The 27,049-nt window shown below is 48.7% G+C and overlaps 1 protein-coding gene across 1 annotated transcript; it reads right to left on the bottom strand.

Annotated features, from left to right (window-relative positions):
- Nucleotides 1-1,730: 1,730 nt before the first annotated feature.
- Nucleotides 1,731-26,354, bottom strand: LOC119953720 (zinc finger protein 367-like). Its single transcript, XM_038778268.1, has 5 exons — nucleotides 24,854-26,354; nucleotides 22,072-22,222; nucleotides 17,465-17,584; nucleotides 4,421-4,562; nucleotides 1,731-2,437 (listed from the first exon to the last, which is right to left on the bottom strand). The coding sequence occupies exons 1-5, from the start codon at nucleotides 25,097-25,099 to the stop codon at nucleotides 2,227-2,229; spliced, it is 870 nt and encodes a 289-aa protein (XP_038634196.1). The 5' UTR covers nucleotides 25,100-26,354; the 3' UTR covers nucleotides 1,731-2,226.
- Between the last annotated feature and the right edge of the window lie 695 nt (nucleotides 26,355-27,049).

Genomic DNA, 27,049 nt, shown 5'->3' with positions numbered 1-27,049 from the left:
AGTTACGTGTTGAGCTAACAGCCTTTTCCTGCTCTGAGTTCATCTCAACTATTTCCCAATTCTCTGTCTCGATTACCCTCCAAGGTCTTCTCTGAGAGAGAACAGACCAACAGAGCAGTGGAGTGGGGACTATCCTCACCTCCAGATACCACCCTCAACAAAGACTCCACCCGGGGCAGCATGGGGGCACAGTGGTTGGCACTGCTGCCTCATGGCGCTGAGGTGCCAAGTTCAATCCCGGCACTGGGTCACTGCCTGTGTGGACTTTACACATTCTCCCCGTGTTTGCATGGGTTTTGCCCCCCGTAACTCAGAGATGTGCAGGGTAGGTGGATTGGTGACGCTAAATTGCCCCTTAAATTGGAAAAAAATGAATTGGGTGCTCTAAAATATATTGTTAAAAAACGCAGACTCCACCCATCTCTGTAACCTCCTCCGACACCATAACACAGAAGTCAATCCTTAATAAACACTTTACGAACTGTGCAAGCGAGAAAGCTCAAACGATACATTATCCTTGGTCCATATAAGCATGTTCATTCAGAGCAATAATGTGAAATTACCACTGGTTAATTGTGGAGGAAAATGTTTGTGGGCGGCACAGTGGTTAGCACTGTTGCTTCGCAGCTCCAGGGTCCCAGGTTTGAATCCGGCCTTGGATTACTGTCTGTGCGGAGTCTGCACGTTCTCCCTGTGTCTGCGTGGGTTTCCTCCGGGTGCTCCGGTTTCCTCCCACAGTCCAAAGATGTGCCGGTTAGGTGGGGTTATGGGGATAAGGCGGAGGATTGGGCCTAGGTAGGATGCTCTTTCAGAGGGTTAGTGCAGGTGCGATGGGCCGAAAGACCTCCATCTGCACCGTAGGGATTCCATGATTAACAAAGGCAGAGTTAATGAGAGCTGGCAAGTGCTGCAGTTTCTATTTCAATCACTAGGTGGCAGTGCTTTGACAGGTTATTGTGTCCGAGTGCTAGAACAGAAGAGGAATCTGACACTGTTGAGTGAATGTTCACACATCCCTGCTAATTGCTCCATCTGCTGTTTTAACTGTGACCGTATGCAGTTTGGCTTCAGCAGCCTTATTGCCTTCGCTGAAATGGCAGTCCAGACAGTGTCACTTGAAGGCCCTCAAAGGCTCATCCTTGCCTTAGTGGGTAGCCCTATGGTCCCTCGAGTGGGAAGGGTTTCAGGTTTAAGCTCCACTCCAGCCCGTTGCCCAGTCCGACGTGCAAGTGCAGCACTGGAGGGAGTGCTACACCCTCAGATGCGCAGTCTTTCAGCCATGATGTTAAAAATGAGTCTCCGTCTTCCCTTTCAGCTGGACATAAAAGGTATCACTCTTTTGAAGAACAAGGGAGATCTCCCTCGTGTCCTGTATAATATTTATCCTTCAATCAACTTCACTAAAATAATTCATCATCTCATTGCTTCTTTAAGATTTGCCTACCTTCTAATTGCCTGTAAAGCTATATCAATACAAGCTCTTTAATTCAGGGGCAAGTACTCCAGGAGCTCATTATGTGTGGGTGTGAGCTGCACAATCTCAAAGTGGGCTGTATGGTCGCACAGCGGTTAGCATTGTTGCTTCACAGTGCCAGGGTCCTGGGTTCAATTCCTGGCTTGGGTCACTGTCTGTGCGGAGTATGCACGTTCTCCCTGCCTCTGCACTGGTTTCCTCCCAGTAGTCCCGAAAGACGTGCTTGTTAGGTGAATTGGACATTCTGAATTCTCCCTCTGTGTACCCGAACAGGCGCCGGAATGTGGCGACTAGGGGCTTTTCACAGTAACTTCATTGCAGTGTTAATGTAAGCCTACTTTGAGAATAAAGATTATTAAAAGGATTAATAGGAACAGGTAACAGATTAACGTGCCTAATGTAGAATTTTTAAAGTTGTCTGGGTAAAAGTTTTTAAAATAATAATATTTTTCAATATTTAGCAGTAATGGGGCCCCTGTCAAAACATCATTAAACACAGCAAGTGAGAAACCAGAGGGACACGCCGTTTCCACCAGAGGCAAGTTAGAATCTTCACTCCTGTTGCACAACATCATTACCCAGGACACGAAATCCCGGAACCCCAAGAAGCTCGGACAGTCAGAGTCATTTGTGCGGCCAATAGGAAAGTGTGTTCCGGAGGGGGTCTGTAAAAAAGCAGGCACTGGGCTAGTTTGTCATTTCTCATCCCACCCCGCCATGTTTCGGGGTGGAGAAAGTGGGCAAGAGGCCGTTCAGTAGGGCAGAGTTGAGGAGAGATTTGCTAGTTGGATAAGTGCTAGCGCCCCATGCCACCGCTCCTTCTGTTCCTGCAGGTGCTGCCCAGAACAGCGTTGCTCCCTCTCCTCGTCCTCCACGTGGTGGCTGTCCTGCTCCTCGTCACATTTCTGAGTGCACCCCTCGTCCCCAGCTGGGCTCGGACGCTGCTCCCGGCTCTGCCAGTACCTGAGAGGATTCACACGGTTAAAATAAGCAACAGTAAATCCAATGCTGGGTTCTTAAATCATCACTAACCCGCTCCGAAGCCTTCTTAATGCTTCAGTCTGCAATTTTACCGGACAAGGCGATTGCTACATTCCTCTTCCAGTGGGGTACCCAGCTGCACCCTCACTGAAATTTGCATTTACCTAGCGCCTTCGATGAAGAACAGCACCCCCAAAGAAGCCTCGTAAGGAGAGCAAGAGGACAACACGAAAGGTGGACTTGGAAGCTTTTGGAAATATCCTGAAGATTGGTCAAAGAGGTAGATTTTAAGGAAGTTCTTAAAAAGCAGGGGAGGGAAGTGGAGATTAATAAATTCAATGCGGGAACTCTTAAGAAACCTCTTTGCCCAGAGAGTGGTTAGAATGTGGAACTCCGGGCAGCACGGTGGCGCAGTGGTTAGCACTGCTGCCTACGGCACCCGAGGACCCGGCTCAATCCCGGCCGTGTGGAGTTTGCACATTCTCCCACTGTCTGCATGAGTTTCACCCCCACAACCCAAAGATGTGCAGGGTAGGTGGATTCGCCACGTTAGATTGCCCCTTAATTAAAAATAAAAATTTAACAAAAAGAACATGGAACTCACCACTACAGAGAGCAGCTATAGTGAATACCACTGATTCATTCAAGGGAAGCGAGATAAACACACGAGAGAAAAAGGAAGAGAAGGCCATGTTGGTGGGGTTAGGTGAGGATGGGGTGAGAAGAGGCTTTTGTGAAGCAGAAATACCACGCAGACCCGTTAGGCCGAATTGTGCCTCTGTGCAATGAGATTCGCCATACTGCAAGGTAAGAATTGGTCCCAGCATGGAGGTCTGTGCAGGTCAGGAATATCTTAGCTTCAGTCCCTCCCTAATAGCACTGTGAATGTACCAACGCCGCATGGACTGCAGGGCATCAAGGTAGCGACTCCCCACCACCTGCTCAAGGGCAATTGGAGAGGGGCCCCAAACAATGGGCCGAGCCAGCAATAACCACATCCCAGCTAATAAAACATCTCTGGCATTACTTTGCTCATCTTGATATTGACGATGCATTAATGATATTGGGGCAAAACTATTTTAACGCGGTTTGGGTATGGGTTTTTTTGGTCCATTCTTTAAGGGGATGTGAGTGCAACTGGCAAGACCAACACTTGGTGCCCGTCCCTAATTGCCCCCCCGAGTTGAATGGCTTACTAGGCCATTTCAGAGGGCAGTTAAGAATCAAGCACATTGCTGTGGACCGGAAGTCACATGTAGGCCAGACCATGTATGGATGGCAGATTTCCTTCCCTAACTGATATTAGTGAATCATATGGGTTTTTAGAACAATGAATGCCATGGAAACCATTACTGAGACTAGTTTTATATTATATTTGGATATAATATTTATATTCCGAATTTATATATTGAATTTAAATTGCACCCGCTGTCATGGTGGGATTTGAACCCGTGTCCCCGGATCATCGGGCTTCTGGATTACCAGGCCAGTGTCATGATCACGACGCCACAGCCTCCCCAACAGTTTTAATAATTCCCCTCAGGGCCCCTGTCCAATTCCGTGAATCTGTCCAGAAAGCAGTCAGGTCTGTTCTGCAGGGCTGGCATAGCAGTGACCCCCATCATGGTTCAATAGCCTGCCAACTCTCACCACCCAAGCTCACAAATGAGGTGCGCGCCTCAGACCAAAAGAATCCTTGAACTCCAGATGAGGGAGCAGACTCGGTCACGGTCAACTACACCGCAGCGGAAAACCACCCAACAACAACTTTCATTTGTATAGCACTCTAACTGCAGAGGTACCTTCACCACACGGGCAGCAGCCGCTCCAGAGGGCAGCCCACCACCACTTTCTGGAGGGCGACTGGTGATGGACGTTAGATGCCCATCTGGCCACCTCCATGAATAAAATAAAACTCATTTGCAATGCGGTAAAAGGACGAGGCAGGAAAGTTGAGCGACTCACCTTGCTAACCACTCCACCACCGCCTTATCTTCTTCAGCCGTTGTGGCCTTGCCCTGGTTGGTCGCACCCTCATGCCGCCTCAGCCTGGCGTATGGGTGTTTTGTGCAGTGCCGATTGGCATGAGTAAATTTGCTGAGGCAACCTGGAGTGTGAAAAAGAAATTCTGATGTTACTTTTCTATCGCACGGGGGCTGGAGGTGAACCTCATCCAATTAGGACCCAACACCACACTAAATCTCATAGGCTCAACATGGTTGACAGGGAGAGAGAGAGAGAGAGAGAGAGAGAGAGAGAGAGAGAGACAGGGAGAGAGAGAGAGAGAGAGAGACAGGGAGAGAGAGAGAGAGAGAGAGACAGGGGAGAGAGAGAGAGAGAGACAGACAGGGAGAGACAGGGAGAGAGAGAGAGAGAGACAGGGAGAGAGAGAGAGAGACAGGGAGAGAGAGAGAGAGAGAGAGAGACAGACAGGGAGAGAGAGAGAGAGAGACAGACAGGAGAGAGAGAGAGAGACAGACAGGGAGAGAGAGAGAGAGACAGGGAGAGGAGAGAGAGACAGAGACAGGGGGAGAGAGAAGAGAGAGAGAAACAGGGAGAGCGAGATAGAGAGAAACGGGGAGAGAGAGAGAGAGAGAAGAGAGAAGGAGAGAAACAGGGAGAGAGAGAGAAACAGAGAGAGAGAGAGAGAAACAGGGAGAGAGAGAAAACAGGGAGAGAGGAGAGAAACAGGGGATAGAGGAGAGAGAGAGAAACAGGGAGAGGAGAGAAACAGGGAGAGAGAGAGAGAAACAGGGAGAGAGAGAGAACAGGGAGAGAGAGAGAAACAGGGAGAGAGAGAGAAACAGGGAGAGAGAGAGAAACAGGGAGAGAGAGAGAAACAGGGAGAGAGAGAGAAACAGGGAGAGAGAGAGAAACAGGGAGAGAGAGAGAAACGAGGGAGAGAGAGAACAGGGAGAGAGAGAAACAGGGAGAGAGAGAGAAACAGGGAGAGAGAGAGAAACAGGGAGAGAGAGAGAAACAGGGAGAGAGAGAGAAACAGGGAGAGAGAGAGAAACAGGGAGAGAGAGAGAAACAGGGAGAGAGAGAGAAACAGGGAGAGAGAGAGAAACAGGGAGAGAGAGAGAAACAGGGAGAGAGAGAGAAACAGGGAGAGAGAGAGAAACAGGGAGAGAGAGAGAAACAGGGAGAGAGAGAGAGAAACAGGGAGAGAGAGAGAGAAACAGGGAGAGAGAGAGAAACAGGGAGAGAGAGAGAAACGGAGAGAGAGAGAGAAACAGGGAGAGAGAGAGAGAAACAGGGAGAGAGAGAGAGAAACAGGGAGAGAGAGAGAGAAACAGGGAGAGAGAGAGAGAAACAGGGAGAGAGAGAGAGAAACAGGGAGAGAGAGAGAGAGAAACAGGGAGAGAGAGAGAAACAGGGAGAGAGAGAGAAACAGGGAGAGAGAGAGAAGGGAAGAGGAGGCACAGATAGAGAGGATCATGGCGCCGAAGTCCCAGGTTCAATCCTGACTCTGGGTCACTGTCCGTCTGGAGTTTGCACATTGTCCCCGTGTTTGCGTGGGTTTCGCCCCCACATCCCAAAGATGTGCAGGGTAGGTGGATTGGCCACGCTAAATCGCCCCGGAATTGGAAAAAATTAATTGGGTACTCTAAATTTATTTATTTTTAAAAATTGGATATCGAGCCACAAAAGGAGACATTAGGGCAGCTGGCCAAACATTTAGCTAGAGGGAGATTTTAAGGAGCTTGTTAAAAGAGAAAAGAGAGAGACAGTGTGAGACAGTTTCAGATGTGTCGAGATCTCAAAGGGTTGAAGGCCTGGTGGCGGTTAAAGAGCTGAAGAGAGGGCTCACAAGGAGGTTTCAAAGCAACAATGGGAATTTACAAATTGAAGCATTGTTGAATCGCACTAGATTCATCATCTTAGACAGTCCATTAACATTCACATTTGTCTGTCTCACACTGGGGCTCGTTGGTCTAGGGGTATGATTCTCGCTTAGGGTGTGTCGCTGTCGAAAGGTCCCTGGTTCAAATACCGGACGAGCCCTTCGATGAGTTTTTAGGGGCCTCACGGTAGCATGGTGGTTAGCATCAATGCTTCACAGCTCCAGGGTCCCAGGTTCGATTCCCGGCTGGGTCACTGTCTGTGTGGAGTCTGCACGTCCTCCCCGTGTGTGCGTGGGTTTCCTCCGGGTGCTCCGGTTTCCTCCCACAGTCCAAAGATGTGCGGGTTAGGTGGATTGGCCATGCTAAATTGCCCGTAGTGTAAGGTTAATGGGGGGATTGTTGGGTTACGGGGTTACGTGGGTTTAAGTGGGGTGATCATGGCTCGGCACAACATTGAGGGCCGAAGGGCCTGTTCTGTGCTGTACTGTTCTATGTTCTATGTTCTATACAGAGGGTTCGGTGCGAAAATTCCAGGGCTTTGGGCCCAGTTGGTTGAAGAATTAAATACTATTGAGCACGAGAGGCAGAATTTGACTTGATTTAGATTTATTGTCGAGGTAGTAAAAGTATTGTTCGGTGTGCAGTCCAGGCAGATCGTTCCATACATGAAATTCATAGGACAAACGATAAATACATAAATAAATTTCAGATGTGTCGAGATCTCAAAGGGTTGAAGGCCTGGTGGTGGTTAAAGAGCTGAAGAGAGGGCTCACAAGGAGGTTTCAAAGCAACAATGGGAATTTACAAATTGAAGCATTGTTGAATCGCACTAGATTCATCATCTTAGACAGTCCATTAACATTCACATTAAATAGTGAAGTCAGCACTTGCTTTAAAGAGAGGCGAAGGGAAGAATTTCTAGAGCTTAGTACATCTAATGGTCAAAGGGAATAAGGGATAGACAAGAGGGCATAGATGGAAGAATGCAGAGGTCCTGGTGAGTTGCAGGGCTGGAGGGGATTACAAAGGTAGAGTTGTGGCCACAATAATCTTTATTAGTGTCACAAGTAGGCTAACATTAACACTGCAATGAAGTTACTGTGAAAAGCCCCTAGTCGCCACACTCCGATGCCTGTTCGGGTACACAGAGGGAGAATTCAGAATGTCGAATTCACCTAACAAGCACGTATTTCGGGACTTGTGGGAGGAAACCGGAGCACCTGGAGGAAACCCACGCACACACGGGGAGAACGTGCGGACTCCGCACAGACAGTGACCCGAGCCGGGAATCAAACGCAGGTCCCTGCCGCTTTGAAGCGGCACTACTAACCGCTGTGCTAGTTCATTGACTGGGAAGAGCTCGGAGTTGTTTGGGGGCTGTGAAATGTGCAAATTCTGTGCTTGTAAGCTGTAACTTTAAGCTCCAGCAATAGCCGGACACATTGTTGGAGACCACCCACATCTCCTGCCCTAAAATATGGGCGGAGATTTCTGCCGCCTGGGGAAGATTTGTGTCTCCCTGCTGAGTTGCACTGCCCTCTATCTGGTCACTGTTCAACCCCTGCTCAGTTACTCAACAACCACACTGAATAAGTTTCCAACATATAGACGGGCCCACTCAGGCCTGTACTGTCTCTTTGAAAGAGCTATCCACATAGCCCCACTCCTCCGACGTTCCATTTAAAATATTTCTCTTTAAAATATTGATGTGCTTCCCCTTTAAATGCTGGTGTGGATCCTTCCCACGTCCCACGGCACCCAGCCAGGTAGAGAATTCACCAACCCCCAATACATTTTTAAAAAAAAAATTCTCGTCACACCAGGCTGATTAAAGGAGCAGAGATTTTGATTGCACAAGTAGCTCATTTCCTAAAGTCCTGCAAGATCAGGCCTAGCTCTTCCTGGGATTGCCAGCAGAGATCAGCGAGCTACATTAAACGCTGCACTCACACACCGCAGCCATTGCTTTGCCAGAGGTCATAGGGGAAGTACTTTAGACATTTAAAACTGACAGGATTCTGCGTACAAGATGGGAATGCAGGAGGAATGCAATTTGGAATTCTAAAAAAATTTTTTTGTCCCAAAGCACTTTGCAGCCACTGAAGGTGAAAGGAAAAGTGGATCTGGCAGGAAAATAGAGCAAAGGCTACAATCAGGCCAGCCATGATCTTCTCAAATGGCGAAGGGGCTGAAATGGCAGCGCCTGCTCCGTTTTATTTTTTATAAATTTAGAGTACCCAATTAATTTTTTCCAATTAAGGGGCAATTTAGCCTGTTCAATCCACCTACCCTGCACATCTTTGGGTTGTGGGGGCAAAACCCACACAAACACGGGGAGAATGTGCAAAGTCCACACGGGCAGTGACCCAGAGCTGGGATCGAACCCGGGACCTCAGCGTCGTGAGACTGCAGTGCTAACCGCTGCGTCACTGTGCTGCTTAGATTTGTTCCATTTTAAAGTATTTTTTGAAGTGTGGTTCCCGATTCTGTACGTATGTCACGAAAGGCAGCCCTGGGTCAATGTCTGACACAAAAGACAGTACCTCGAGCAATGCAGCACTCCCCCAGTACTGCACTGAACACAGCCTGGATTTTTGTACAGTCGCCCACCCCCTCCCCCCACAAGCTTCTGAGTCACAGGCAAGAGTAAATGAATACAAGATAGTTAAAAATAAATCCACTAAAAAGGAATTCAGGAGAAACTTCTTTACCCAGAGAACAGTTACAATGTGGAACCTGTGCACAAGGACAGGAATAGGCCATTCGGCCCATCGAGTCTGCTCTGCCATTTAATGCGATCATGATTCATCGGACTGTGGCTTCAGTGCCACGTCCAGCATTCCCTGATATTCTTTGACTCCCCGTTAGTCAAAAATCTATCCACCTTGCGCCGAGGTCCCAGGTTCGATCCCGGCTCTGGGTCACTGCCCGTGTGGAGTTTGCACATTCTCCCCGTGTTTGCGTGGGTTTCACCCCCACAACCCAAAGATGTGCAGGGTAGGTGGATTGGCCACGCTAAATTGCCCCTTAATTGGAAGAAATGAATTGGGTCCTCTAAATTTATAGGAAAAAAAAATCTATCCACCTCTGCCTTAAAAATGCTCCTCAACTCTGCCGCCTGCACTGGGGAAAGAGAACTCCATGGACTCTCAAGCCTCAGAAAATAACTTCGCACCTCTATCACAAAATTAGATACCCCTTATTTTTGAACTGTGACCCCTAGTTATAGAACATAGAACAGTACAGCACAGAACAGGCCCTTCGGCCCTCGATGTTGTGCCGAGCAATGATCACCCTACTTAAACCCACGTAACCCGTATACCCGGTAACCCGGCATGGGCTCTTCCACAAGGAGAAGCACCTTTTTAACATCCGCTCTATCAAGCCCACTCAGAATCTTATATATTTCAATGAAACTGCCGTCTAAACTCCTGTGACTCAATCTGTCTGACCGTTCCTCATGAGATAACCCCTTCACCCCAGGAATCAGTTGAGTGAACAATCTCTGAACTGGTTCTAGCGCAATAGTGTCCTTTTTCAAACATGGAGACCAAAACTATACACAGTGCTCCAGATGTGATTTCACCAAAACCCTGTACGACTGTATCTAAACATCCCTACTTTTTAATTAATAATCTTTAATGTCACAAGTAGGCTTACATTAACACTGCAATGAAGTTACTGTGAAAATCCCCCAGTCGCCACATTCTGCCGCCTGTTCGGGTACACGGAGGAAGAATTCAGAATGTCCAATTCACCTAACAGCACATCTTTTGGGACTTATGGGAGGAAACCGGAGTATCAGGAGGTAACCCACGCAGACACGGGTTGAATGAGCAGACTCCGCACAAACAGTGGCCCAAGCCGGGAATCAAACCTGGGACCCTGGCGCCATGAAACAACAGTGCCAACCACTGTGCAGCCGTGCCACCCATATATATTTCATATTCCATTCATTAGTTCATAAGATATAGGAGCAGAATTAGGCCATTTGGCCTATTGAGTCTGCTCCGCCATTCGATCATGGCTAATTTCATCCTGCCCTTAACTCCACCGTCCTGTCCATTCTCCATAACCCTTCAACCCGTTACCCTTCAACCCATTACCAATTAAAATCTGTCTAACTCCTCCTTAAATGTACTCATTGTCCCAGCATCCACTGTACTCTGGGGTAGCGAATTCCACAGATTCACAACGCTTTGGGAGAAGTAGTTACTCCTCAACTCAGTTTCAAATTTGCTACCTCTTATTGTAAGACTGACCACTCATTCCAGAATGCTTCATAAGAGGAAGCACCCGCTCCACGTCAACTTTATCCACACCTTTTATCATCTGGTGTTCCTCGATTTGATCTCCCCTCATTCTTCTAAACTCAAGAGAGTAGAGGTCTAAACTGTTCGATCTCTCTCACATGACAAACCCCTCATCTCTGAAATCAACTTAGTGAACCTTCTCTGAACTGCCTCCAATGCCACTACATCTGTCCTCAAATAAGGGGACAAAAACTGTGCACAATACTCCAGGTGCAGTCTCACCAGTGCCTTGTATAGTTGCTACACACTTCCTTACCTTTATACTCAATTCATTTTGCTATAAATGGAAACATTCCATTTGCTTTCTTTATTAACTGCTGTATCTGCAATGCTAGTTTTCTGTGACTCAGGAATGAGGACCCCCAGATCCCTCTGCAGTGGAGCACCCCAATGTCTCTCCCCATTCAGATAATAAGTTGCCTTCCCATTTTTCTGACCAAAATGCATGACCTCACACATATCCATTCCCCTTGCAATAAACAACAACATTTGCTTTTGTAACACTAAATGTTTTGTGATTCATGTCCGAGGACATCCTCCTGTCGAGCTCTGCAACTTCTCTCCATTTAGATAAGATTCTGCTGTACCTGCCCTGGGAGGAGAGTTTGAGGGGGACAGTGGGGAGACTTGTATCCAACTCTTTGCTGTACCTGTCCTGGGACTGTGAGATGGGGACAGCGTGAAGGGAGCTTTACTCTGTATCTAACCCCGTGCTGTACCTGTCCTGGGAGTGTCTGATAGAGATAGTGTAGGGGGACTTCCGGTGGCGGCAATGCGGAGCTAAGCTGCACGTTCGGCAGCTCCCACTTTTTTTGGAATTTCGGGCTCTTTTAAGAGTCCGCAACGGCGCTGTTTTGACTTTTCCCCGGGGGGGGAAACACAGCCAGTGTGCCCAGCGGCTGGTGGATGGACTGGACTCGCAGCGGAGTGGTCCAGAAGTCGGCATTACTACAGAGAAAGGCAAGAGGCAGAAAAAGCAAGATGGCGGCGGGCGGGGAAGCAGCAGCGTGGCAGCAGTGGGCGCGGGAGCAGCAGGAGCTGCTTCAGCGCTCCTTCAATGAGCTCAAAGCCGAGATTTTGGAGCCGTTTAAGGCCTCGCTGGACAAGCTGGTGGCGACTCAGACGGCCCAGGCCGTGGTGATTCGGGAGCTGCAGCAAAAGGCCTCGGACAACGAGGATGAGCTTTTGGGCCTGGCAGTGAAAGTGGAGTTGCACGAGGCGCTGCACAAGAAATGGCAGGCGAGGATGGAGGAGATGGAGAACCGCTCCCGCCGGAAGAATCTGCGGATTTTGGGCCTCTCGGAGGGGCTGGAAGGCTCGGATTTGGGGGCCTATGTGATCCTAATGTTGAACTCGCTGATGGGTGCAGGGCCGTTTCGTGGTCCCCTGGAGCTGCCCATCGAGTGCTGCAGTGGAAGCCGAAGCCGAACGAGCCACCCAGGGCGGTACTGGTCCGTTTTCACCGCTTGGTCGACCGGGAGTGCGTGTTGAGGTGGACGAAGAAGGAGAGGAGCAGCAGGTGGGAGAACACGGACGTTCGGATTTTTCAGGACTGGAGCGCGGAGGTGGCGAGGAGAGGAGCTGGCTTCAATCGTGCAAAGGGAGTGCTTCATTGGAAGGGGGTGAAGTTTGGCCTTCTACAGCCGGCTCGCCTCTGGGTCACTTACAAGGGCCGCCAGCTCTATTTTGATTCTCCGGAGGAGGCCTGGGCTTTTGTCCAGGCAGAGAACTTGGATTCGGACTGAGGGGAAATGTACTTTGCTTGGAGGTTTTGCCCTCTTAGGTATCCTTTCGCCTATATTGGCTGTGTTTGCTGATGGTTGTTTCCTGTTTGTTTTCGCTATTTTAGTTATGGTTATTTGGTTCTTTCGGGGTTTCTTTGGGGCTGTTGGCTATTTATTGTGGTGCTTTTTTTTGTTTTTTCCACTGGTGGGTTGGGGAGTAGTTTGGGGTCCGTCTTTTTCCCACGTGTTGGGTCGAGGGGCAGGTTGGAAGCGCGGGCTTTCTTCCCGCGCCGGAGGAATTGGGGGCGGGATTGGTGGCTGTGTTGCGTCGGGGGGGGGGGGGTCGTGGTTATGGCGGGACTAGCGGGGGTCAGCAGAAGTCAGCTGACTCATGGTAGCATAAAGTTGGGGGTAACGCAGCTGGGGGGGGGGGGCCTAGCTTGGGGAATGTGAGGGGGGGGGTGGGGTGCCGGGTTGTTGCTGCGGGGACTGTGAGAGAATGGATGGTGATGGGGGGGGGGGGGGGGGGGGGGGGGGGGGTTTGCCACCGTGGGGAGAGGGCTTGGGGGGTTCCCTGGGCACGTGGCGGGTTGAGGAAGGGCTATGGCTGATCGGCGTAGAGGGAATGGGACGGCCCCTCGGGTTCGGTTGGTCACATGGAACGTGAGGGGGCTGAATGGTCCGGTGAAGCAATCCCGGGCCTTGGCTCACTTGAGGGGGCTGGGGGCGGATGTGGCTATGCTCCAGGAGACGCACCTCAGGGTTACGGATCAGGTGAGGCTAAGGAAAAGTTGGGTGGGACAGGTGTTTCACTCGGGGCTTGATGCGAAGAACTGTGGGGTGGCAATTTTTGTGGGTAAGAGCCTGTCGTTCGTCGCGTCCAAAGTGGTGTCGGAAAGTGCAGGTCGATATGTGATGGTGAGTGGGAGACTTCAAGGGGAGCGGGTGGTCTTGGTTAATGTTTATGCTCCCAACTGGGATGATGCGGGTTTCATGCGGCGTGTGCTGGGCCTGATCCCGGACCTGGAGACAGGGGGATTGATTCTGGGTGGGGACTTTAACACGGTGCTGGATCCGGCTCTGGATCGCTCGAAGTCTAAGACGGGCAGGAGGCCGGCAGCGGCCTCGGTGCTGAGGGGGTTCATGGATCAGATGGGGGGGTGGACCCTTGGAGGTTTTTGGAGCCGGGGGGTAGGGAGTTCTCCTTTTTCTCCCATGTTCATAAGGCATACTCTCGGATTGACTTTTTCGTGCTTAGCAGGGCGCTAATCCCGAGAGCAGTGGGGGCGGAGTATTCAGCGATAGCCATTTCTGATCATGGCGATTAGTGGATCTGGAGCTGGGGGAGGGGAAGGATCAGCGCCCACTGTGGAGGCTGGATGTGGGGCTTTTGGCAGAGGAGGAAGTGTGCGGGCGGATCCGTAGGGGTATAGAGGGGTATCTGGAAACCAATGACAACGGGGAGGTGCAGGTTGGGATGGTTTGGGAAGCGCTAAAGGCAGTGGTTAGAGGGGAGCTGATATTTATTCGGGCGCACAGGGAGAGGGGGGAGAGGGCCGAGAGGGAGAGGCTGGTGGAGGAAATGGTCAGGGTGGATAGGAGATATGCAGACACCCCGGAGGAGGGGCTTCTGAGGAAGCGGCGCAGTCTCCAGGCAGAGTTTGACATTTTAACCACCCGGAAGGCGGAGGCGCAGTGGAGGAGGGCGCAGGGGGCGGTGTATGAGTACGGGGAGAAGGCAAGTCAGATGTTGGCTCACCAGCTCCGGAAGCGGGAGGCAGCTAGAGAAATTGGGGAGCCACGGATGCAGGAGGGAACTTGGTGCGGGGTGGAAAGGACATCAATGGGGTGTTCAGATCCTTTTATGAGGGGCTGTACCAGGCGGTACCCCCCAGGGGAAGCAGGCGGGATGGATCGCTATTTGGATAGGCTGGAGTTCCCAAGAGTAGGGGACGAGCGGGTGGAGGGTTTGGGGGCCCCAATTGAGTTGGAGGAGCTGGTGGAGGCGCTGGGAAGTATGCAGACAGGGAAAGTGCCGGAGCCTGACGGGTTCCCGGTGGAACTTTACGAGAAATTTTCAGATTTGCTGGGCCCTCTGCTTGTGAGGACCCTGAATGAGGCCCGGGAGAGGGGGGGGGGGGGGGGGGGGGGGGGGCTCTGCCCCCGACGATGTCCAGGGCAATTATCTCTTTGATCCTGAAGCAGGATAAGGACCCCCTTCAGTGTGGGTCTTATAGGCCGATCTCGCTCCTTAACGTAGATGTTAAGTTGTTGGCAAAGGTGCTGTCCAGGGGGGTGGAGGATGTGGTCCCGACGGTGATCCATGAGGACCAAACGGGGTTTGTAAAGGGGAGACAATTGAATGCCAACGTGCGGAGGCTCCTTAATGTTATGATGATGGCGCCGGCGGCGCTATGCATAGGCTTAACTTTTCGAGGCTGGTGGAGTTTAGGAGGTGGGATGCGCTACCGCTTTCGTTGGCGGGCAGGGTCCAGTCGGTTAAAATGACGGTGCTCCCGAGGTTTCTGTTTCTTTTCCAGTGCCTCCCCATGTTGATCCCGAAGGCTTTTTTCAGAAGGGTGAATAAGTCGATTCTGGGGTTCGTGTGGGCGCGGAAGGCCCCGAGAGTAAGGAGGGTATTTTTGGAGCGAAGAAGGGAGGCAGGGGGCCTGGCGCTGCCCAACCTGTGTGGATATTATTGGGCGGCGAACGTGGCGATGATTCGCAGGTGGGTGACGGAAGGGGAGGGTGACGCATGGAAGAGACTGGAGGTAGCGTCCTGTGCGGGTACGAGTCTGGAGGCTTTGGTGACGGCCCCACTTCCACCGGCAAAGTACTCCACGAGTCCGGTGGTGGTTGCGTCCCTCAAAATCTGGGGACAGCGGAGTTCTTCCTCCTCTTGCGCACGGCTCAGCCTAATTCAGCTGAAGGTGCTGCACAGGGCTCACATAACAGGGGCAAGGATGAGCCGGTCCTTCGGAGGGGAAGACAGGTGTGGGAGGTGTTCAGGTGGCCCGGCGAACCACATCCATATGTTTTGGGCATGTCCGGCCTTGGAGAGGTTTTGGAAGGGGGTGGTGGGGATTTTGTCGGAAGTGGTTGGGTCTAGGGTCAGGCCGGGCTGGGGGCTTGCGATATTTGGGGTAGCTTCGGAGCCGGGAGTGCAGGAGGCGAGAGAGGCTGGCATTCTGGCCTTTGCGTCTCTAGTAGCCCGGCGCAGGATTCTGTTACAGTGGAGGGATACGCGGCCCCCGAGTTTGGAGGCCTGGATCAACGTCATGGCCGGGTTCATCAAGTTGGAGAGGATGAAATCTGCCCTGAGGGGGTCGGTACAGGGGTTCTTTCAGCGGTGGCAGCCCTTTCTCGATTTCCTGGTGAAGGGGTAGAGTGGTCGGCCTCGGCAGCAACCTGGGGGGTGGGGGGGGTTTGGTTTTTGCAGCGGTGGGTTTGTTATGTTATTTTCTTCTTTCTTGTATTGCTATTTGTTATTATTTATTTTGGGGGGGAGAGTTCTTTTCTTGTTTTGGCGTGGAAACACGCCTTGTTTGTTTTAAATTGCGGGGAGAAAATTTGTTATTGTTATTAAAAAACTTGAATAAAAATTATTTTTAAAAAAAGAAATAATGTAGCGGAGCTTTACTCTGTATCTAACCCAGTGCTGTACCTGTCCTGGGAGTGTTTGATAGAGATAGTGTAGAGGGAGCTTTACTCTGTATCTAACCCCGTGCTGTACCTGTCCTGGGAGTGTTTGATGGGGACAGTGTAGAGGGAGCTTTACTCTGTATCTAACCCCGTGCTGTACCTGTCCTGGGAGTGTTTGATGGGGACAGTGTAGAGGGAGCTTTACTCTGTATCTAACCCCGTGCTGTACCTGTCCTGGGAGTGTTTGATGGGGGACAGTGTAGAGGGAGCTTTACTCTGTATCTAACCCCGTGCTGTATCTGTCCTGGGAGTGTTTGATGGGGACAGTGTAGAGGGAGCTTTACTCTGTATCTAACCCCGTGCTGTACCTGTCCTGGGAGTGTTTGATGGGGACAGTGTAGAGGGAGCTTTACTCTGTATCTAACCCCGTGCTGTACCTGTCCTGGGAGTGTTTGATGGGGACAGTGTAGAGGGAGCTTTACTCTGTATCTAACCCCGCGCTGTACCTGTCCGGGGAAAGTTTAATGGGACAGTGTAGAGTGAGCTTTACTCTGTATCTAACCCCGTGCTGTACCTGTCCTGGGAGTGTTTGATGGGGGACAGTGTAGAGGGAGCTTTACTCTGTATCTAACCCAGTGCTGTATCTGTCCTGGGAGTGTTTGATGGGGACAGTGTAGAAGGAGCTTTACTCTGTATCTAACCCCGTGCTGTACCTGTCCTGGGAGTGTTTGATGGGGACCATGTAGAGGGAGCTTTACTCTGTATCTAACCCCGTGCTGTACCTGTCCTGCGAGTGTTTGATGGGGGACAGTGTAGAGGGAGCTTTACTCTGTATCTAACCCCGTGCTGTACCTGTCCTGCGAGTGTTTGATGGGGGACAGTGTAGAGGGAGCTTTACTCTGTATCTAACCCCGTGCTGTACCTGTCCTGGGAGTGTTTGATGGGGACAGTGTAGAGGGAGCTTTACTCTGTATCTAACCCCGTGCTGTACCTGTCCTGCGAGTGTTTGATGGGGGACAGTGTAGAGGGAGCTTTACTCTGTATCTAACCCCGTGCTGTACCTGTCCTGGGAGTGTTTAATGGGGATCGTGTGGCGGGAACATGAAGTCATTGAGATGAAGAGCTTAGATGTATAAAGAAGAAGCGGGAAAAGGAGAAAGGAATGGAGAGATATGTTGATGGAGTGAGTCACAGAACTGTTACAGTGCAGAAGGAGACCATTCGGCCCATCATGTCTGCACCAGCTCTCCGAATGAGCAACTCACCGAGTGCCATTCCACCGCCACCTCCCCGTAATCCTACACATTCATCCCTTTCAGATAACAGTCGAATTACCTTTTGAATGCCTCAATTGAACTTGCTTCCACCACGCTCTCAGTCAGTGCATGACAGGCCTCAATTACTCACACCCTCCCCTCCCCCAATCTTTACCCACATCCCCCAACCTCGGCCATGACCCTCTTGCCTTCTTGCTTCACTCACCCGGCTCAGAGCAGATGAACGGTTTCTCGCCCGTGTGCAGACGCTGGTGGGTCTTGAGCTGTCCACTCTGCACGAACGCTCTCCCACAGCTTGGGTAATCACACACATACGGTCTCTCACCTGAAGGCCAGTCACAGAGGGAGCGGAGGAAGAAAAATGGAAAAACATTAAAATAAGACTTTCCCCTCCCAAACACAAACAGACCAATCTCTGCAGTTGTGGACTTTTAGACGTCTCTTAAGGAGCCAATCATTTGACACTTGTCCTTGGCTGGACCTCTTCAAATTTGATTCCATGTAGAACTGCTCGTCGCAGATAGGCCATTCAGCCCCTCGAGCCTGCTCCACCATTCAACTAGAATATGGCTGATCTTCTACCTCAACGCACCATCGCCATATCCCTAAGTAAATAGACATTTAGCCATTTCAATTTTGAACATACCCAACATCGGAGCCTCTCAGCCTCCTGGGTTAGAGAATTCCAGAGCTTCAAACAAAAAACAGTCAATGCGTTGGGTCGGCTTCTGGCCAAATTTTATACATCACGGAACCCTGATTTATTTGTTTAAAAGGTACCTGCTGCCTGAAACAGTAGGCCTTTTTCAAAAAGTTGCCAGCTACATCTGATAGCAGGGCTAACAACCCATTCTGAAACTGTTAATAACTGGCAATGAGAGATAAAAAAAAAAACAATTGACTAAGGGTGACAAAGACACCCAGCTCACGAGGAGGAGTGAGGGCCACACTGCGAGCAAAAATAAAAGCCCTGGCTGATTTGTTTTTGTTTTTAAAAAACCAAAGTCTCAGCAATGCCAGTTGGAGATCCCCCAACTAAGATCGACTAACCTCAGTGCAGACCAGCAATCAAACCTGCAACCCTTCCACAGCGCATGACTCAACCACATTGACCAACTAAGCCACGCGGGGGAAATTCCCAACACCATTTAAGAAAAAGCAAAAGATACGCGAAATCACAAGGAGCAGAAATTCTGCAAAAACGGTCGACACTTCAGCCAGAGTTTGCCGGGAGACAAATGGTTTTGGGTCGTTGACCATTCGTCAGAACATATCAACAGTTCTGACGAAATGTTTCAGACCCTAAACATCAACTTTGTTTCTCTCTCGACAAATGCTGAGCATTTTCCGGAATTTCCTGTCGTTACAGAATAGAAACTGCAGGTTTGGGTCCCATCCCAAAACCCGATGGCCAAGAAAGCGTGTTACCACCTCCTTGGTGCTCGCCACAACCTCCTCAAGGGCAATTAGAGATGGGCAATGAATGCTGGCCACCAGCCTGTAAATGATTTTTTAAAAATAACACGGTCAAATAGGTTGCTTATCAACCTGTAAATCCTTCCAATACTCCAGTGGTGGGTGGTAAGAGTGGGGGAGATTCCTGGTTAACCATGTGATGGAAAGAACATTGGTGCCTCTACCATCACTATCCATAGCTCCAGACCACAACATGCATGTGAAAGTGCTTGTTGCCACAGAAACTCTGACTCAGAGTGAGCTATGACACATTGGATTGGATTTGTTTATTGTCACGTGTACCGAGGTACAATGAAAAGTATCTTTCTGCGAGCAGCTCAAACAGATCATTTAGTACATGAAAAGAAAAGAAAATACATAATAGGACAACGCAAGGTCCACAATGTAAATACATAGACACCGACATCGAGTGAAGCAGACAGGGGTGTAGTATTAATCAGGTCAGTCCATAAGAGGGTTGTTTAGGAGTCTGGCAACAGCGGGGAAGAAGCTGTTTTTGAAACCGTTTGTGCGTGTTCTCAGATATTTGTATCTCCTGCCCGGCCACTGGCACTATGATGAGGGCAGGAAAGGCAGAAGGCCAAAGTGCAGATTGTAAGAGAAATACAGAAGTAAATGGAAAGGGTGTTAAGACGATAGCAGACTGTGATTTTGAAAGCCATTAGAGTCAAAGAACAAAGAAAAGTACAACACAGGAACAGGCCCTTCGGCCCTCCAAGCCTGTGCCGACCATGCTGCCCATCTAAACAAAAATCTTCTACACTTCCTGGGTCCGTATCCCTCTATTCCCATCCTATTCATGTATTTGTCAAGATGCTCCTTAAAAGTCACTATCGTCCCAGCTTCCACCACCTCCTCCGGCAGCGAGTTCCAGGCACCCACTACCCTCTGTGTAAAAAAACTTGCCTTGTACATCTCCTCTAAACCTTGCCCCTCGCACCTTAAACCTACGGCCCCTAGTAATTGACCCCTCTACCCTGGGGAAAAGCCTCTGACTATCCACCCTGTCTATGCCCCTCATAATTTTGTAGACCTCTATCAGGTCACCCCTCAACCTCCGTCGATCCAGTGAGACCAAACAGAGTTCATTCAATCGCTCCTCATAGCTAATGCCCTCCATTCCAGGCAACATCCTGGTAAATCTCTTCTGCACCCTCTCTAAAGCCTCCACATCCTTCTGGTAGTGTGGCAACCAGAATTGAACACTATACTCCACGTGTGGCCTAACTAAGGTTCTATACAGCTGCAACATGACTTGCCAATTCTTATACTCAATGCCCCGGCCAATGAAGGCAAGCATGCCCTATGCCTTCTTGACTACCTTCTCCACCTGTGTTGCCCCTTTCAGTGATCTGTGGACCTGCACACCTAGATCTCTCTGACTTTCAATACTCTTGAGGGTTCTACCATTCACTGTATAGTCCCTACCTGCATTAGACCTTCCAAAATACATTACCTCACATTTGTCCGGATTAAACTCCATCTGCCATCTCTCCGCCCAAGTCTCCAAACGATCTAAATCCTGCTGTATCCTCCGAGTCACAAACACTAACCTCCTTAAGGTTATCCATATGAAGCATCTTGATACAGTTCAGGTTACATAGGGAGCTTTGTAAATTAAAATAATTTTAGAAAACAAAAGAAAGGCCAGACTGAAAGAGTTGAAGTTTTCCTTAACTGAGACTGCAGAAAGGGGTATGCTTGAGCAGCAGACATTGTTATTATCCCAGCTGATGTTACTACTGGACAATCAAGTTCCAGAATGGAACACTGGCTCGATAAACCATAAGTTTTATTCTTCTTAGAGACACGGACGAACAGAGGCACAAAACTGCCAACTAATTTTTAACAAAAGAATAAAACATCTATTAAATGTGAAAAGGTTAACGAGAACAATACCCCTTCATTCCACCTATATCTTCACAGATGTACACATATTTTTAAGGGTAACGCAACAAAATATACCCTGTAATATAATGTTCTTGGTATGTACACAGTCCATGTAAACCAACAGCCCAACTGTGGTTAGGCACACCACACTCTTAATCCAAGTGGCAGATGCCACCCAAAACAACGTATGTGGATTTTTCATCAACCTCCCCGTATCCTTGCTACACTGGGAGCTGACTGGTCACACTGGAACGTTGATTTCCACTGTTTTTCCAAACTCCACTCTTGAAAAAAAAACACATCTTGGAATCTTCGCCAAAACAATGTTTTCTCTTGGATGCCTTTACCAAGGATCCACTTCCAGGATTTCAATCACTCCTTTCAGTATTCCTCTGCCCTGGATTGCCTTGTGCATTCATATTCCTCACAATCTCTCAGGTACCCAACTATGCAAATAGGACACTACTCGACAGACTGTTTTACCAATCTTGGGATTACTTCTCTATCTGGCTTCTCTATCAGTGACTTCACCAGGTCTGCCTGTGCCTTTCCGCTCTGTCTTTAACTAGGAGCCTCTCTCCACCCCTTTCTTTAACTTCAATGAATAGTTCTTGTTCAGATTCCATTTATCTTTTCTTAAAGTCTTCTTGGTAACTTTTCTTTTCATCCCCTGGTTTCTAGAACTATATGTTCTTTAGCTTCTGGGACTAGATTTCTTCCCCTTGCTGCACTGTCTGGCCTCTCTGCTGGCAGTTTCTGTGAGAGCTGTTTTCTTCTCAGGTACCTGGTTCCAACTGAGCAATCGGTGTTTATGCATATCAGTGTGGGCTCCTGGTTGCTAATCAACAGCCTAGGCTTTTTATTAAACTTGTTTCAATGCAGGCACAGTTTAAAATGAAACCAAAACCCACAGACATGCTTTGTTTAGAATGAGCTAATTGAAGTTGTAATCCTTTATAGAAGCACAAAATTAAACTAACTTAAAACTACACTGACATAACTGCCACGAGGGCCATGGGGAAGTCATTATTGATCTCCCTGTTGGACTTGTGGAGTACAAGCTTCCCAGGTAGGGGGCGGATGCAGACCACCTGAGGCTCGTTATGAGCTAACATAAAAGCAGGCCCAAAACAGGGCATGGTGTGGTTAGTCCCGACAACTGGGATTGTACTGGGAGCGATATGCTGCGTCACCCAGACCTTTGTAAATAAATCTATGTTCATTTACTGCCAGCCTCCTCCGAGTCATTAAATATACCCTGTTTCTAATACTCACAAATACAGATTACTCAAAACTACCTCTCTTTCCTGACACCATCATGGAGTCGAGCTTGGCAAGTGAGAGCGAGGATGGGGTAAGAGCAGTGAAGATAGCGATGACAAATATTGCAAAACATGTATGGGTGGGTGGCCATGAGATGCTAATGCTCTCCCCTCAAATGCTTACCAGTGTGTGTCCTTTTATGTGCTTGTAGCGATTTCTCCCTCGGGAATACTCGATTGCAGATGTGACAGCGGATCCGACTGGTGGACTGCGTGCCTTCTGTGATCAAATCTCGGACTATTTCGGCTCTTGGACGGCCACGTCTCATCCCATCCTGCAACACACAACCCGAGGCTGTCACTTATGGACCTCCACTTTCCCGAATGATGTGCAAGGATGGCCACTCTCCCACCTCACAGCTAGGGACAGGTGGGGCAATTGACACATTGCACTTGCAGCTCTCTCGAACCAATTATACTTATATAATTAAAATAATGGCCAGGGTCCCTGTTCCTGCTCTCTATTCAACTACCTTCCACTGAAAGGGAATGTACAGGCTTCGAGAAATCTAAAAGTTTTTGGAGTACTGCATGCTTGGGAAGGGTATTGGAGGGCACTGTACAGAAACGCACAATTCTGTATAGCTCAGTGATAGCAATCCTAGGCGAGTTAAAAGATTCTTGCCCCAAATCCTGTTCCAATATACAATCAAGGCCATCGCTTCTGCACGTTTAGGATGTGATGCCTTGTCACTGATGCAAATGTAAAAGTTGGCACTTTTATGAGGGGCAGGAGGTCATGCCAGTGTCCTGACGTTGGGCAGATTGATCAGGCAGGAAATCGAGAGTTTTCCCCAGTGTCCCTTATGAATGATTGATCAGCGAGTGACACCCCCCCACACACAATTCACCGTACAATTTTGGGCCCACCTATCACTGCTTCTGGCCAGCATTCTCCTGCCAACACGTCAAAAGTAATCATTTATTTTAATAATTGTTTGTGAGACCTTGCAGTGCATAAATCTGCCGCATTGATGTCACAGTGGTGAGGTGGTTATGTGCGGGACTAGTAATCCATTAACCTGGACTAGTAACCAAGAGAACACAAATTAAAATCCTTCCATGGCAGTCTGAGGATGTGAATGCGATTTTAAGTGACCTAAAAGATTATTTGTAAAATCTAATCATTTAAGGAAGGACTTCTGCACTCTTTACCCAGTTAGAGAATCCTTACAGTGCAAGAGGACACCATTCCGCCCATTGAGTCTGCACCGACTCTCCGAAAGAGCACCCTACCTAGACCCAATCTCTCACCCGATCTCTGTAACCCACCTAGCTTTTGGACACTTAAACTGCCCCTTCACCTAACCTGCACATCTTGATCTGTGGGAGCACCCGGACAAAATCCATGCAGACACGGGGAGAAAGTAGAAACTCCACATAGTCACCAAAGGCCAAAATTAAACCCAGGTCCCTGGCACTGTGAGAAAGCAGCGCTAACCACTGTGCCACCCCACCACCACCATTGCACTCCTGCAGTGCCCTCGTGGATGGCAGGTTCCAGCCCAGATCATTACCAAACATGGTAGCCACAATGTCGAGATGCCAGTGTTGGACTGGGGTGGGCACAGGGCATACAACACCAGGTTAAAGTCCAACAGGTTTATTTGGAATCACTAGCTTTTGCAGTGAAGTTCCTTCATCAGGTTTTTAACCTGATGTTGTAAGAATTCTTACTGCGTAAAAACAGTTCATCTTCAAATTCTTCCACCTTCACCCGCATCTCTTGACCACAACTTTGAAAATGGGTCCCCTTAGTCCTTGTAGGATTTAAATTTTGTCTGGATAATAGTAACCTGTCCTTCAAAGATAATGAATGCACCGGGTTTAACGAAGAAAGCACAAATGCATTTGTTTTTACCCCTCCACTACCTGTAATGGAGAGGGAAAGTGTGTGTGTGTGTGTGTGTGTTGGGAGGGGCGATTTGAGAAGCTATTTCGAGGTAATGGGTGAGTGTGAGGCATTGGGTTCAGGAGACTTCAGAGTGCCCCCCCCCCCCCCCATGACAGTAAATCCTGTGCACATGCACGCAACTATCAGTGAGCATCACTTGGTGCAAATTAAATAAATTGTGAAGAATTAAAGTATTAAAAAGAATGAGGATTTGATTAATCTCCCTTTGCAGAAACCCCCAGGATTTCTTAGTTTGACAGCTGGCTTCAATAGGCGTCCCACAAAGTAGCGAACCGACAGCGGCCAATCACATACAAGGGGCGGGGCCACCCGATGTTCGTCTCCATGGAGATGGAACGTTGGCGCCTGCTACATTTTTGGCGGGTTACTTGTCATTTCAGACCATTCAAAAAAGAAAGATTTGGAAAGGCGGCATCTCGACCAGCGACAAATCTCGAATTAGATTTATATATACATATTTTTAAAAACCTATTAAATTAAGGACAATTGAACTAAACGAGGCCACGGTCGGTGAGAGAAACAGGAAATGAGACAAACCATAACTCGCAAATTAAATGGCCAAAATGTGTTGCATTCAACAAATAAAGAGACAGATAAAGATTCTGATAGATCCAGAAATTGACCTGAAGCGTTCAGTTACATTTGTTAATTTAAAACAAATCTGCCGAAATCCACGCTGGTCTGAGAGAGGCCGCAAATAGCAAGTGATTTCCAGGAAAACCTGCTCACCACAAACTAAATATAATCTGTCATTAGAATTTGGAGAAGCATTTCAGCTAAAGTCTTACAAGATTACAATTTCATTTATTAGTTTCAAACAGTGGCCTAATTAGTGGGTCATACCGTTTACTGTAAGTGCAATCTCGCTTTTACTTACTGGCACAATTAGTTAGTTACTGCATTAGGTCTTTTTTTAAAAATCAGTTGACAGCCCCCTGTCCGTACAACACATCGGATCAGATCCGTAACAGAGATACACAGCCTGCTTTACCTTGTATGCGGGGATGTCAGGACTCTGCCCGGGTGAAGCTGACCCTGTCGATCCGATGCTGGGAGTCGGGCTGAGGCTCATAGTGTTGGAGTTTTCCGGCCATTTGCAGGGAAAACCCATTGAGAAATCCCCCAGGTTGAATTCCTCGGCAGCGCAGCGGGACGGGAACGGCGTGGCTTTAATCACAGAGACAACCATCCGCTTGGGCGAATCGCAACTCGCGCTCCCGGACATAATAATATACATTGAATTTTCCTTTTTTTTAAAACAAAAAGTCAACGCAGATGGAAAATCCTCTTCTCCTTTCCCTCGGACTCCTTTCCCGCGTAATTCTGCCTGCTGGGAAATCTCATTAACCAATCGAACCAGAGACACGAGGGAATCCCCGCGCTTTCCATCCAATCAGCCTGCGGGGTTGTGTGTGTCAAGCCAGGTATTTAAACTGAGTTTAAAGCTGAAGCCGGTTTTTTTAAACTAAAAGCATGAAAATGAGTCAGACTCTGGCAAGACAAAGAGATCATTGCGGAAGCATTGCATCACTCAGAGTGTGTTAGGAATTAAAAAAAACATGTTCTTAATTAGTAATCAGCTTTACAGTAAATTTATACAGTAATGTCTTGCCTAAATGATCTACATGCTGCGGCGCTGGAGAATTTACGTTTAAATAGGCTATGCTGCAAGTATAACTAACCTATGCCTTCCTGCTCAATAGAGGCGGAAGATCCCATGGCGCTATTTTCCCCCCAGTGTCCTGGCATGTATTGACTCCCTCAATCCAAAAAAACCTGGTCAATCCCACATTGCATTTAGTGTGGGAGCTTGCTGTGCACAATTTGAATGCTGCATGTCCTACATTACAACATCCAAAACACGTACAAAGTCAATATGCAGTCGTCAAGGTGTCCAGAATGCTTGGGTTTGTAAATGGAACTTCTATCACTCTTCAGTTACAACAATGGAAATGGTGTAGTGGACAATTGGTTAGTCGACCTCCACAATGAGATTACAGCATAGCCGCTTGGGACCCATATACTGTACATTACTCTCCCTGAGAAAGTTCAACAGGAGGCAGCTAGTTTCGTTAGAATGCACCGACCCTCCGAAAGAGCACCTTACCCAAGTCCACTCCCCCGCCCAACCTGCGCATCCTTGGACACTAAGGGACAATCCAACATAGCCAATCCGCCTAATCTGTACATTTTTGGACTCGGGAGATTGCAATGTCTCCCAGTTGGTCACCTCACTGGGCTTCAGTGGATCTTGTTTTAATTTGGGCGGTGCCCCTTTAAGGAGCGGCCCCTTTTGATTTGTCCCTTAATTTGTTTACTTTAGTTTAATTGGTTGAACTGCAGGAGTTCACCGCTCTAGGCTGGCGTCATCTCCGGAACTGAAGAAAAGCCCAGAGAAACTTAATTGTTCACTCAAAATGTTAAAGCAGCATGCCGATCTGAGTAGTGCATCAAGTCCTAAAGTGACTGAGCGCTAAAAGAGTTCAAAACCAAAAGTTCCAACTGTGTGTGCATACCCCAACATGCTTCTTTTGCTAACTCATTCCATCTATCCCCCCCCCCCCCCCCCCCGAACAATTATGGACTGGAATAACCTCCCCCCTTAAGGACTCACGAAAGAAAAAACTGTTGAACTTTTAAAAATTAATGTGACCATTTTGCACCCACTCAGAAAATACCCTGCTGGAATACTGCAGAGGGAACCTTGACCGAGTTACAGTGCCTACAGTTGAAAAACATTTTAATTGGTAGTGCAGACACCTGGTAGTCACTATATAAATGCAAGTCTTTGTGTGCATCTTGAATCCACCACCTTCTACTCGGAGGCAGATACGCTATCCTGGCCAACTCCGGCATGCTCTGATCCTCTCCACATGCCCATTCTTCATGTGTGAGTGGAAATAGGCGATATGGCTCCTGCCAGCAGACTCTCAGAGAAGTAATCCTGCCCTTGGCTAATGTCCACACAATTGCACATCCTGATAGGGATCACGAGACAGTCCGACCTCCTTCCTGCCTTGCTTCCTCAGGGACTGGGGTCCACTATTGGTATTTATAACTGGATTTTAATTTGTAGTGCTAAATTTTCCTTTCACGTTTGGGTGTTTTGTTTTTGTTTGTGTCTGTGGTTGTTTAACATAGAACAGTACAGCACAGAACAGGCCCTTCGGCCCTCGATGTTGTGCCG

The sequence above is a fragment of the Scyliorhinus canicula genome, chromosome 18 (assembly GCF_902713615.1).
Source record: "Scyliorhinus canicula chromosome 18, sScyCan1.1, whole genome shotgun sequence".
NCBI lineage: Eukaryota > Metazoa > Chordata > Chondrichthyes > Carcharhiniformes > Scyliorhinidae > Scyliorhinus > Scyliorhinus canicula.
The sequence above is the reverse complement of the archived record's forward strand: the minus strand, read 5'-3'. Positions and strand labels throughout refer to the sequence as shown.